The 14,280-nt window shown below is 27.9% G+C and overlaps 1 protein-coding gene across 4 annotated transcripts in view; it reads left to right on the plus strand.

The window, feature by feature from the left end:
* LOC145276789 (plexin-D1-like) overlaps positions 1-14,280 on the plus strand; it is a 425,273-nt gene that overhangs the window by 75,968 nt on the left and 335,025 nt on the right. For 3 of the 4 annotated variants that reach the window (XM_080128091.1, XM_080128089.1, XM_080128090.1), the window contains exons 2-3: positions 1,537-1,755; positions 7,762-7,830. In XM_080128091.1, coding sequence (XP_079984217.1) covers positions 1,549-1,755; positions 7,762-7,830 — 276 coding nt within the window. In that variant the 5' untranslated portion in view covers positions 1,537-1,548. Of the gene's footprint in view, positions 1-1,536; positions 1,756-3,331; positions 3,470-7,761; positions 7,831-14,280 lie in introns of those variants that run through there. The other variant, XM_080128092.1, reaches the window with a different exon arrangement.

The raw sequence follows: 14,280 nt of genomic DNA on the forward strand, positions 1-14,280 counted from the left end.
CGAAAATGCTTTGGATTTATGCTGTAAATATTCTGCATTTCACTTGTCACGGTCTATCAGAACACTGGCTTCATTTTAATAAACAAGAAACAGCCACGTGACTGACATGTCATGAGCATGCATGCTAACAACTTCCTTTAAAGCTTTAATCACAATCGAGAGAACCGAAACATAAAACTTAACTTTTCACAACTACACAAAAACAACAGACGTTTAATTTCGAACTGAAATTAATATAGACACAGGCAATAAATACCTGAAACCGATTGTGGCAAGTTTGGTTGGGAATTAATTTTAGTTATTTGTTTGTTTATCAGCACCTTTCCTGTTACTTCAGCACTCTTTCATAAAGAGAGCGCTTGTCGGCAAAATTTCCGCAATCTGGTTCAAGATTTTTATTTTCGACCCCCAAAATCAACAGAGATTAGACCATTCCTGTAATGACCTGTTCCCTGTTGACTGAGGTTCTGTGCAGTTCTAGGAAGGCCACCAGCCCGACTTTGCCTTTTCTCTTTGAAAAGGGGTTAGTTTATTGCTAATAACCTGAGGCGCCCTTACAGGGGAATACCTACAGGTATACTCAGGCACTTTTTGCAGGTCAGCGTCCCTCTTCAATCCCATTTTTCGATCCTGGTGTCACAGTTCTTGCAGTGGGAGAAAACTAAATACCCAATCTGGCCAGAGATTTTTTATTCCTATTGGCAAGCGGCATGGTAGAATCAGGTCTCCTCGTATCCTTCGCTGCTCAAGTGAGAACAGATTTAGTCTTTGAAGCTATTCTTTATAGGCAAACATAGAGAATCTGATCACCATCCTTGCTGTCAATAGTTTGTTGGTTTTAAGGAGTTGCCCGCAACTGTACCAAAGTCTCTTGCATTAGTGATGATGTTAAGTGGTCATATATATGCATCTCTGACATTTAAGCAAAAACGTACCTAATTTTTTCCCATGTACAGACAAACATCTTGATTGTCCCGTTTTTGCATTTGGATTCTTTGAACCATTGTTCTTATCTTGGACGTTGTTTGTACAACGTTTTGCTCAGTGTAACCTCCAGTGTTCTTCAGGTTTATCTTGTCCATAAGGACCCATGGCTCAGTGGATAGAGTACTTGGTAAAAGTTATACTCTTCTGGAGGTTGAAGGTTTAATCCTCAGTGCAAGAAACACCTTGCAAATTATTTTGAACTTCTATCTAGTTATGGCTGACAGAACAAGAGCATACTACCCCAATGGATTAAATAATGGGTTTAATTCAAAAGTTTTTTGCAGATTCACAAATTCGACACAAAGATTCCAGAGTTTGACAGCAATATTCTCAAGTTCGACAGGATACACCTGAAGAAGGTCGGAGGTTTCATCGACCAAAACGTTGTGAAAATAACACTTAAGATGAGAACAGTAGTCCGAAGAATCCAAATATTACAAATAATCAATCTTTATCTAAAAGATTCAGAAACCAAAATTTAAAATTATATTTCATTTAACAAAGTGCTTACTTATGTGTTTCTTTTTTTTTTTTTTTCCTTTTTTTCAGGAAATCTTTAAAATGAGACACTTGCTATGGTTCATCATTTTCTGCACGATATCTAATGTACGCCTCGCTACTAGCAACTGTTTGAACGAGACGATGGAATATTGTCAGATCAATATATCTAGAAGTACTTGTGATTTGAAAACAGATTGTAATGTGAAGATTTGCAAAAACAACGAGGAAAACTGCATTAAATGTAAAACTATTTCTCAAGTTCAGAACGTAAGTATTATAGAAATTTAACTTTCTTATAGACTTACCTAATAGATAATTTAGAAACTCGATGAAAAAATACACAATGTCAACGATGGTGATGTTATTACCCCACTTCCTCCAATCAGGAAGTGGATGACAAAACTGATGGTTTCAGTAAAACTATGCAGAACTCATTTAAAAAAAAAAATTCAATTCACTTCAAACAAGCCATAGTGCTAATTGGACATAAGTGGCTACTATTTGGGACCACAGGGGACTTTGCAGGGAATTGACCAACAAGATGTATGTACAGATTACATTTACACCTTTGCATGTTAGTACAGTCAGGAAAACAGGAAACAGGGAGGACATTCCAAAGTCTAGCAGTAGAAGGCTTTCTCCTTATTTTTATTTTATTAATATGTTATCTTAATTTACCCACACACGAATGAACTCTCCCAGCTATAAATAAAATACTATTCTTAAGTCAGTATTCAAGCGAACAACCGTGACAGTCAGACCGAATAGTCTCGCTGGTAACTTTCTCATTTTTATGTGTTTTGTACTACCGCTTTTTAATAATACATTTGTATACTTAATGCCTTGTTTGTGTCTTTATTTCTGTTTCTAACAAGGAGACAACAGTGTTTGATATCCAAAAAGATTTTTATCCAATCTAGAGTTGTAACACAATCACGTGAGCATTTGGGGGAGTGGCGTAAGCATTACGTCGAGAACTCAAATGCATATACAGTGATTAATATCGGAAGGAATGGGGAGGGGATAGAAGCGAAGAAGAGGGGGCAAAGAAAGAGAAGAAAAAAAAAGAAGACCGATATATAATCTCAAAGTCATGGCGTTTGAAATTCCAGTTTTTAACAGGGCTATCCATGGCAAACAGATTAAGCACTAAGCAGGATATATTAGAAGCAGTAAATTAGTAGGATATTTACCTGTCTGTGGATGGCTCCAAGCATCAAATGAAGTACTAAAAAGACAAGCGACTGTTGAAATTTATTCTTGTTTAATCTTTCTTTCTTTTTTCTTCTTCTTTCTCACTCTTTCTCTTTATTTCTGATGATGATGATGATGATGATTATCGTATCACATGACTGCATAGTACTTGCGGATTGGCTGGGGAAGTTCCCGCTTGTTTTTGAAAATTTGAGATATTTTCATTTTGTGAGGATTCGCAATCCACTGGTGCGGACATGTGAACTTTGGCTCCATCAAGAAAGACGTAAAAATTAGAACAGTCTTAACCAAACTTTAAACCATTTGATAATCAGGAAGGTGAAGATTATGTTTTTATTCTGATGTTGTGACCTGATTATAAACTCGTCGAAGAAGACTTGTCAGGAAAGACATAAAAATCTGAAATATTCCAATATTGGAAGAGAATTTTTTATAATAATAGAAAATCGCTCGCTGTGCAGATGACAAGGGAAAATAAACTCTACTGGACTGGGAACTGAGGATTCCGCTGTTGAGGAGACAAATCTACGAGAACTTCCAAAAACTTTAAACGAACATTCGTAGTTATTTTTCGTCACCAAGAACTTAAAAAAGATATGTTTACCATGATCGACAAAAAAAAAAAAAAAAAAAAAAAAAATAAATAAATAAAAAAAAAAAAAAAAAATGAGATATGACAATTAAGGGGAAATAACTTTGGTTGAATTATTTTTTCCGTGCACAAATAAAAAGATAAAAATGGCTGACCATTGCAAAAAGTATCTCAGTAAGTATTTTCCTTCTATCTCTCTCTCTCTTTCTCTTTCTCTCTCTCTTTCCTCCTTTTATCATGCACTTTCTCTATTTTTTTAAATAGTTACTTAAAGTCTGTGAAACCAGGCTAAAGGGATAAATTTAGCAGTTACAAAAACGAGTGAACATTTTACATCTGCTACTATTATTATTATTATTTTTTTTACCTTTTCTTTCCTTTTTTTTTCAATAAATTGTTTTGCATTATAGATTGTTGTTTCTTGCTTCCTTCTTGTTCTATTGTTGTATAATTTTAAGGACCTTAGTAACTATGACCCACGGATGACCGTTGTTGGATATAGTGACTTGTTTTCCGTATACTCAGTTAATTTATGCTACTTGCTAAATTTCTGATATGACTGTAATAAAAAAAGGATGAGACGACTCGGTGGATGACGATTCTCTCAAGCAAATGATGACCAAAACGGTGACTAGAGTACTTGAAGGCGAGTGGCACGTATCCATTGGAGAGGACTAGGATATATATATATATCCTAATCCCGTTACAAAAGAAAATAATGAAACGAATGAAATGAAGGAAACAAAAAATCAATTGCTGGATAAAATAAACGTCGTTTATTTACTGTTGGAAAATGAATGTTTTAGGTATAACACCTGTTCATGTTCGCGTTCGGGTGTAACCATCGTTTGTTGCAGGACTGGTGGTGTAGAAAGAAAAGGAAAAGTGTGTTCATCTCACGTTTGGGTCACTATCGTTTGTTCACACGTGGGAAGAGAAGTGAGTAATGTAGTGGAAATGAGAATGATAGTCCAGCGTGTAGACAAAGACAAAGATAGAGGGTTAACATCAGTAAAGCTGTGTGCCATGTTAGCAGTCAGCTACGTGGAGGTGTTCTCTGGCACAAGGTGTAAATGGAGAGAGAGAGAAAGTCAATCTAGGTTATGGAGATAGAAAGCATATAAAGTGTACGTACTGTTTGCTAGCTTTTTGCCCCACATGGTAGCAAGTGGTGTGTGGCGCGCGTGTGCCGAAACGGCGGCGGCTGGTCTATAGACCACTCACCTCGGAAAGCGAGTTGGAAAAGGGTTGGAAACAGCTTGTCTCTTGCTTTTATAGTTGTTTCCAGTGGTCTTTTGCGCATGTGTGGATTTCCTTTGAAAGGGGAAGTGACGTTGCCCATGTGTGCGTACGTGTGCGCGTATGTGAGTACATGTGTGTGTATACACGTGAATGTGAGTGTATATACGCGAACGTGAATATATGTATGTGTGTGGACGTGCGCGCGTATGTTTGTGTGCGCATATGTATATGACAACTAATATAGCTTGAGATGTGAACTCATTTTTTTGGTGTGAGACTAGGAAAGGCTCGTGCACCATACATGAATTGAATGCACATGACGCGAATCCTTTGGCAATAGATCTGGTTTTGGAACGATTTGGTACTCTTTTAGAAGATATGTGCATATTTTGTCCCACAAATGATGCTCAGCATATCAATTTGGCCGAACTTGATATCATGCCAGGTCATGCATCTCAGTGTGGAGATGCATGAATGAGTTATTGTACGTTTACCACTGGTTGACTGATACTCTAGCTAAAAAGATATGAGTTAGGACTAAAGTCGCAAGTGAAATGCTGATACGAAGGAGATTGTTGATATTAAAGTGTCTAGTTGATGAATACAGTTTACAGTTTAATCTAGTTCCATCGAATCTAATCCTCTGCAACTGACATGCACAGTATTAACATATCAATCAGAACCTGATCAAGACCGTGTAATACACCAGAAAAGTGAAAATCCTGGAATTCATTGAACGACATATTTTGCCAAAGGGCATGTTCTGCAGCTATGAAGGTATGGATCAAGGCAGCCGTATGCTCATGCAAAGAAGATCAACAAATTGAGCTGGGACTGGCTTGGTGGCAAAAAGTAAAGTCCGAGCTGAAGGGCAACTGGTGCTGGATAGACATGAATGGAATGCATTATAGATTTTTTGACATTAAAAAATTATGGCTCAGTGCATTTCATATGGTGTATGTTGACACGACAGGATGCACTGAACACTGTAAGCCAATTAAGATCCATCGTTTTTTAAGATGATCCCCCATTTGAAATCTCTGCTGATAATGCCTCTACGTTTTGATGTAAAAAATTAAAAAGTTTACAAACGAATTGGGGAAGGGTTAGAATGTGTTACCAATGCACATATTTTCTGGAAGGTAACAGTATAGTGGAGCGGCATCATTACACTGTCAAAAGAATTGCAGCCAGGATGCAATGTTCAATTACAGAAATCATATACTGGTACAGTGTGACACCCAAAGACGATGCAACACGATCCACTGCAACAGCCAATGAGATCTATCACTACAAACAGCATATAAAAGGGATAGATACAGATGTCGCATCGTCACTGGTTAGAGTTGTTGAAACCCCATATAAAGTAGGAGACTGTGTCTGGGTAAAACCCCTGAATGCTTAGATGAAATAGCAAGTCCTCAGACCATGTTGATTGATGGTGTCCTTCATCATGTGAAAGATGTCTGACCCCCTCCTCCTCCTCCTCCTCCTCCTCCTCCTCGATCCCACCCTCCACTCCATTGCACCTCTTTAATCTTAGAGGATGATAACATACCATTCAGGGATGACCTGATCCTCCTCCACCTCTAAGTATAAGCTCAGAAACGCTGCCTTTAGAACCAGAAGAGACGATGATGAAATCGGCAGGTAGTGATGGCAGCAGTGGTGATGAGGAGGATGAAAATGAAGAAGTTACCCCCCTTCTTATGCAGAAGTACCCATTGAAGACGATCACCATCTTCCTGCCATTTGTGCAATAGTAATACGAGTGGGATGGGGAGGTGTAATAGAAGGTATTACTCATCCAATTGGCCATACCTCTGTTTATCCTGTCAGGTGACAAGATTAGGGAAGGAAAAAGAATAGAATAAAAACTTAATTTTGTAGATGGGTTCTTTATATATGTATGCCATTAATGTTGTGTGTTAACCACAGACTTGGTTGGTGTTCAGTTGGAGACTTTTGTTGTATTTATTCAATTAAGTTTTGTAGTTACCCCAAAAACTTGTGGGGGGAAGGGAGATAGATAGATACGCACTAGATATGTCTAGTAGTGCTGCACTTCTAACACTGTATTTGTTCTGTTTGTGTTTCAGGATGCATAGATCATCCTTTGATGTGTTGTGAATAAAGGAAGATATCTATCTAGTAGATGGGTTCTTTATATATGTATGCCATTAATTTGCATATGAGGGAAATAGTGGCTATAAGAAGGACAGATTACAGAGGACAGAGAGAGAGAGAGAGAGAGAGAGAGAGAGAGAGAGAGAGAGAGAGAGAGAGAGCACAGATGTTGAGAGTTGGTGTTGTGCATTACAGGTTAAGAGCAGTTGTTGTGAATTGCAACGTACGGTTCTAACAATTTTTTTTATTTACATTTACCTCAGTTTGCAGAGAGGCAATCATTGTGTTTTCAAGAGATTCAGCAGATTTTTAGAAATAATTCATCAGCCTGATTGATTTTTGACGATGGAAGATACTTAATTTTATAATTGTAACTGAAGAGAATGGTTCTCCATCCCTGTAATTTGCTTGCAGTATACGCTGGTTGTTAATCTTTTTTTTTGACCCATAAATCATAAACAGTGACTTATAGTCAGTTTGCGACACAAAGTGTCTTCCATGCACAAATCAATGAAATTTAGTGACACCAAACAATAATAACTAATGCTTCCTTCTCAATTTGTGAGTAACTTTTTTCTGCAGGTAGTAATGCACAAGACGTATGAGCCATTGGTTTTAGTGATCTGTCTTCCATTTTGTGTTATATGCAAGCTCCAACATCATAAAAAGACGTATCTAATACATAATATTCGCAAAATAGTTTAAAAAGAATTTAGAAAGTGTTTGCAATAAATCTTTTAAAACAAGGGTACAAAAAATGTTTTCAATAATTCTTAAAAAACAAAAACAAAACAAAAACAAACTAATTTCGATAATTCTTAATTAGAATAAAGACCAAACAAACTTTGCAACAATTATTAAATAAAAAGCAACGATCGGAAAAACGTAATAATAAAAAAAAGAGTACATTCACATGAGAGATATAGGCGTGAGTAAAAAAAGCGAAGGAACTGATTTACCTTGTCACCGCTTCCGTTCCGGTAGCAGCCACGCCGGAAGTTAAGAAGTACGTTACTTGACTATAATCAGCTATTTATATATACTTCCAAACGGTTATTTTTTTCTTAATATTTTGCATTTTTTTTTTGTTTTTGCAGATTACAACCCTGAAATCCATTGCTAAATATAAAGGCAAAATTTACTTTACAGATGAAAACGGAAAAGTGGTTTGTAACTAAAAAAAAAAAAAGTCCCATAAAACTATACCCTTCCCCTCCCCTTTTCGCCCTAACAAAAATGACTTTGATTTAGCGCTCCAAAAACGTTAACAATATTTGCTTTAACCTTTTATTGTAGAGAATGTTGGCAATGTTGCAAATGTGTTGCCGTAATAAAATCTCATCAACATAGTTTTTATACTCCACATAACATAAAGATACAAGGGTCGCTCTAAAAATAAAGCCTCCTATTTTTAATTTAAAAGCTACGAAGATGGAAGTGGCACAATTAAAACGAGCGACCTTCTATACTCCAGAATTTATTTTTTCTACATCTAACACATATTCTTCTGGATTCTCACCACCATTCTGAATATACTTTCGCCAGTGATGAACGATGTCTGTGCATGGACGTCTGGAGTGCACTTTGTCATACTAGGTCGTTTCAACAGTAAAGCCTTCTATTTTTTTTTTAACTCAAAATGTTGAAGAGCTACGAAGACGGGAGTGGTATCATTAAAACAAGCAACCATTTGTGCCCCAAAATTTATTTTTCTACATAGTCACCACCATTCTCAATGAACTTTTGCCAGGGATTCAATGAAGCATCTCTGCTTCTGATGCATGTCTGTGACGAGGGTTGAATCTCAAACCATCAATCTACAACAGAGAAATTAAACTTTCAAGGCATCATAATAATGCAATTTGCAATCCCCTCTGATCCATTCGGGCAGAAGAAAAAATAGGAGGCATTACTTTTAACACTATTATGTAATTTTTATACTATTCTCATCACACCATATTAATTTCTTTCTAATTTTTCACTACCTGTTCTTCCCATCAATATTGTCAGAAGAAAATGGAAGATGCTTGTTCACGTTGGTTATCTTTTAAACCAACGCATTTCAGGTGAAAACATTATTATGTACTTACATGTCATTGCGAAATTAGAATAAATTCTAAAAATTAAGAAAAATGATTCAGTAGAATATGAGTTAGATGTATTTTTAACAAAATATCATCCACAAATACGTTCAGTTTAAAAATGGCGGACTTTTAATTTAATTCAATTTAAGCCAGTTTAAGTTAAGGGTTATCTCCCTTGTTTATCATACAGAATTGACCACAAAAAACTATTCCTCATTAAAACATAGAATAACACTCGATAATTTGATAAGTTTAAAATCGATAATCCACATATAAAGTTTTAAGGTGGCGTTGCCTCCATAGATCCCTCGGAGGGGGCACATAGAGATTTGCTACATTAAGAGGTGCATAGGGATTAATTGTCTTCCCTGGAGAATTTGAGATGTGATTTAAATTTAATAAAAATAAAATGCATTTGATTTTTTAAGAGAGGGCCTGCCATCATAGTTCTGTTAGGAGAGGTACTTAGAGTTTCAAGATCACTTCTATCATCTTCCTTGGGAATTTTATACAAATGATTTTGATTCTATAAGAATAGGATATGCTTGAAGTCTTTTAAGTTGCAGTTGAAAGGGGAAAGATCGTTTCAGTTGTCGAAAATTTCGGTGTTTGAACAAACATCTGGAACGAATTATGATCGAGTACCAAAGTGCCACTGTATCATATTAAGTGTATCTTACTACCGGGCGGCCTTCTAGTTAGTAATAAATAATAATAAATAGCAATAAATAGTAATTATTAGCAATAAATTGTAGCAATTAGTAATATATAGTGATAATTAGTAATAATTAGTAATATATTATGATAAATATTAATAATTAGTAATATATATAATTAAATAGTAATAATTGGTAATATATATTGATAAATATTAATAATTAGTAATATATAGTAATAAATAGTAATAATTAGTAATATCTAGTAATAAATATTAATAATTAGTAATATAAAGTGATAATTAGTAATAATTAGTAATATATGGTGATAAATAGTAATAATTAGTAATATATAGTAATAAATATTAATAATTAATAATATACAGTAATAAATAGTAATAATTGGTAATATAAAGTGATAAATAGTAATGATTAGTAATATATAGTAATAAATATTAATAATTAGTAATATATAGTAATAAATATTAATAATTATTAATATATAGTAATAAATATTAATAATTATTAATATATAGTAATAAATAGTAATAAATATTAATAATTAGTAATATATAGTAATAAATAGTAATAATTGGTAATATATAGTAATAAATAGTAATAATTAGTAATATAAAGTGATAAATATTAATAATTAGTAATATATAGTAATAAATATTAATAATTAGTAATATATAGTAATAAATAGTAATAATTGGTAATATCTAGTAATAAATAGTAATAATTAGTAATATATAGTAATAAATATTAATAATTAGTAATATAAAGTGATAAACAGTAATAATTAGTAATATAAAGTGATAAATAGAATAATTAGTAATATATAGTGATAAATAGTAATAATTAGTTATATATAGTGATAAATATTAATAATTAGTAATATATAGAAATAAATAGTAATAATTGGTAATATCTAGTAATAAATATTAATAATTAGTAATATAAAGTGATAAATATTAATAATTAGTAATATATAGTGATAAATAGTAATAATTAGTAATATATAGTAATAAATATTAATAATTAGTAATATACAGTGATAAATAGTAATAATTAGTAATATAAAGTGATAAATATTAATAATTAGTAATATATAGTAATAAATATTAATAATTAGTAATATATAGTAATAAATATTAATAATTAGTAATATCTAGCAATAAATAGTAATAATTAGTAATATAAAGTGATAAATAGTAATAATTAGTAATATATAGTGATAAATATTAATAATTAGTAATATATAGTAATAAATATTAATAATTAGTAATATATAGAAATATCTAGTAATAAATATTAATAATTAGTAATATATAGTGATAAATATTAATAATTAGTAATATATAGTGATAAATAGTAATCATTAGTAATATATAGTAATAAATATTAATAATTAGTAATATAAAGAGATAAATATTAATAATTAGTAATATATAGTAATAAATAGTAATAATTGGTAATATCTAGTAATAAATATTAATAATTAGTAATATATAGTAATAAATATTAATAATTAGTAATATATAGTGATAAATAGTAATAATTAGTAATATATAGTAATAAATAGTAATAATTAGTAATATATAGTAATAAATAGTAATAATTAGTAATATAAAGTGAAAAATATTAATAATTAGTAATATATAGTAATAAATGTTAATAATTAGTAATATATAGTAATAAATAGTAATAATTGGTAATATCTAGTAATAAATATTAATAATTAGTAATATATAGTAATAAATATTAATAAGTAGTAATATAAAGTGATAAATAGTAATAATTAGTAATATAAAGTGATAAATAGAATAATTAGTAATATATAGTGATAAATAGTAATAATTAGTAATATATAGTGATAAATATTAATAATTAGTAATATATAGTAATAAATATTAATAATTAGTAATATATAGTAATAAATATTAATAATTAGTAATATAAAGTGATAAATAGAATAATTAGTAATATATAGCGATAAAAAGTAATAATTAGTAATATATAGTAATAAATATTAATAATTAGTAATATAAAGTGATAAATAGAATAATTAGTAATATATAGTGATAAGTAGTAATAATTAGTAATATATAGTGATGAATATTGATAATTAGTAATATATAGTAATAAATAGTAATACTTGGTAATATCTTGTAATAAATAGTAATAATTAGTAATATAAAGTGATAAATATTAATAATTAGTAATATATAGTGATAAATAGTAATAATTAGTAATATATAGTAATAAATATTAATAATTAGTAATATAAAGTGATAAATAGTAATAATTAGTAATATAAAGTGATAAATATTAATAATTAGTAATATATAGTAATAAATAGTAATAATTGGTAATATATAGTAATAAATATTAATAATTAGTAATATATAGTAATAAATAGTAATATAAAGTGATTAATAGTAATAATTAGTAATATAAAGTGATAAATATTAATAATTAGTAATATAAAGTAATAAATAGTAATAATTAGTAATATGTAGTAATAAATATTAATAATTAGTAATATATAGTAATAAATAGTAATAATTAGTAATATAAAGTGATAAATAGTAATAATTAGTAATATAAAGTGATAAATATTAATAATTAGTAATATATAGTAATAAATAGTAATAGTTGGTAATATATAGTAATAAATATTAATAATTAGTAATATATAGTAATAAATATTAATAATTAGTAATATAAAGTGATAAATAGTAATAATTAGTAATATATAGTGATAAATAGTAATAATTAGTAATATATAGTGATAAATAGTTATAATTAGTAATATATAGTGATAAATATTATAATTAGTAATATATAGTGATAAATATTAATAATTAGTAATATATAGTAATAAATAGTAATAATTAGTAAAATATAGTGATAAAAAATAATAATTAGTAATATATAGTGATACATAGTAAAACTTATTAATATATAGTAATAAATATTAATAATTAGTAATATATAGTAATAAATATTAATAATTAGTAATATATAGTGATAAAAACTAATAATTAGTAATATATTGTTATAAATATTGATAATTAGTAATATATAGTGATAAATAGTAATAATTAGTAATATATAGTGATAAATAGTAATAATTAGTAATATTTAGTAATAAATAGTAATAATTAGTAATATATAGTAATAAATAGTAATAATTAGTAATATATAGTGATAAAAAGTAATAATAAGTAGTATTTAGTGATTAAAAGTAATAATTAGTAATATATTGTTATAAATATTGATAATTAGTAATATATAGTGATAAATAGTAATAATTAGTAATATATAGTGATAAAAAGTAATAATTAATAACATATAGTAATAAATAGTCATAATTAGTATATCTAGTAATAAATATTAATAATTAGTAATATATAGTAATAAATTGTAATAATTAGTAATATATAGTAATAAATATTAATAATTAGTAATATATAGTAATAAATATTTATAATTAGTAATATATAGTGATAAAAACTAATAATTAGTAATATATTGTTATAAATATTGATAATTAGTAATATATAGTGATAAATAGTAATAATTAGTAATATATAGTGATAAATAGTAATAATTAGTAATATTTAGTAATAAATAGTAATAATTAGTAATATATAGTAATAAATAGTAATAATTAGTAATATATAGTGATAAAAAGTAATAATAAGTAGTATTTAGCGATTAAAAGTAATAATTAGTAATATAAAGTGATAAATAGTAATAATTAGTAATATACAGTAATAAATAGTAATAATTAGTAATATATAGTGATAAAAAGTAATAATTAATAACATATAGTAATAAATAGTCATAATTAGTATATCTAGTAATAAATATTAATAATTAGTAATATATAGTAATAAATTGTAATAATTAGAAATATATAGCAATAAATAGTAATAATTAGTAATATATAGTGATAAAAAGTAATAGTTAGTAATATCTAGTAATAAATATTAATAATTAGTAATATATAGTAATAAATAATAATAATTAGTAATATATAGTGTTAAAAAGTAATAATTAGTAATATATAGTGATAAATATTAATAATTGGTAGTATATAGTAATAAATAGTAATAATTAGTAATATATAGCAATAAATATTAATAATTAGTAATATATAATGATAAATATTAATAATTAGTAATATATTGTGACAAATATAAATAATTTGTAATATATAGTAATAAATAGTTATAATTAGTAATATATAGTGATAAATAGTAATAATTAGTAATATATTGAAAAAAATAGTAATAATTAGTTATATGTAGTAATAAATAGTAATAATTAGTAATATATAGTAATAAATAGTAATAATTAGTAATATACAGTGATAGATAGTTATAATTAGTAATATATAGTTATAAATAATAATAATTAGTAATATATAGTGATAAATATTAATGATTAGTAATATATTGCAATAAATAGTAATAATTGGTAATATATAGTGATAAATATTAATAATTAGTAATATATTGTAATAAATAGTAATAATTAGTAATATGTAGAAATAAATAGTAATAATTAGTAATATATAGTAATAAATAGTAATAATTAGTAATATATAGTAATAAATAGTTATAATTAGTAATATATAGTAATAAATAGTAATAATTAGTAATATATAGTAATAAATAGTAATAATTAGGAATATAGAGTAATAAATATTAAAAATTAGTAATATATTGTAATAAATAGTAATAATTAGTAATATATAGTAATAAATATTAATAATTAGTAATATATAATAATAAATAGTAATAATTAGTAATATATTGTAATAAACAGTAATAATTACTAATATATAGTAATAAATAGTAATAAT

This window comes from Euprymna scolopes, chromosome 5 (assembly GCF_053919585.1).
Source record: "Euprymna scolopes isolate OS-2025 chromosome 5, ASM5391958v1, whole genome shotgun sequence".
In the NCBI taxonomy this organism is placed as follows: Eukaryota; Metazoa; Mollusca; class Cephalopoda; order Sepiida; family Sepiolidae; genus Euprymna; species Euprymna scolopes.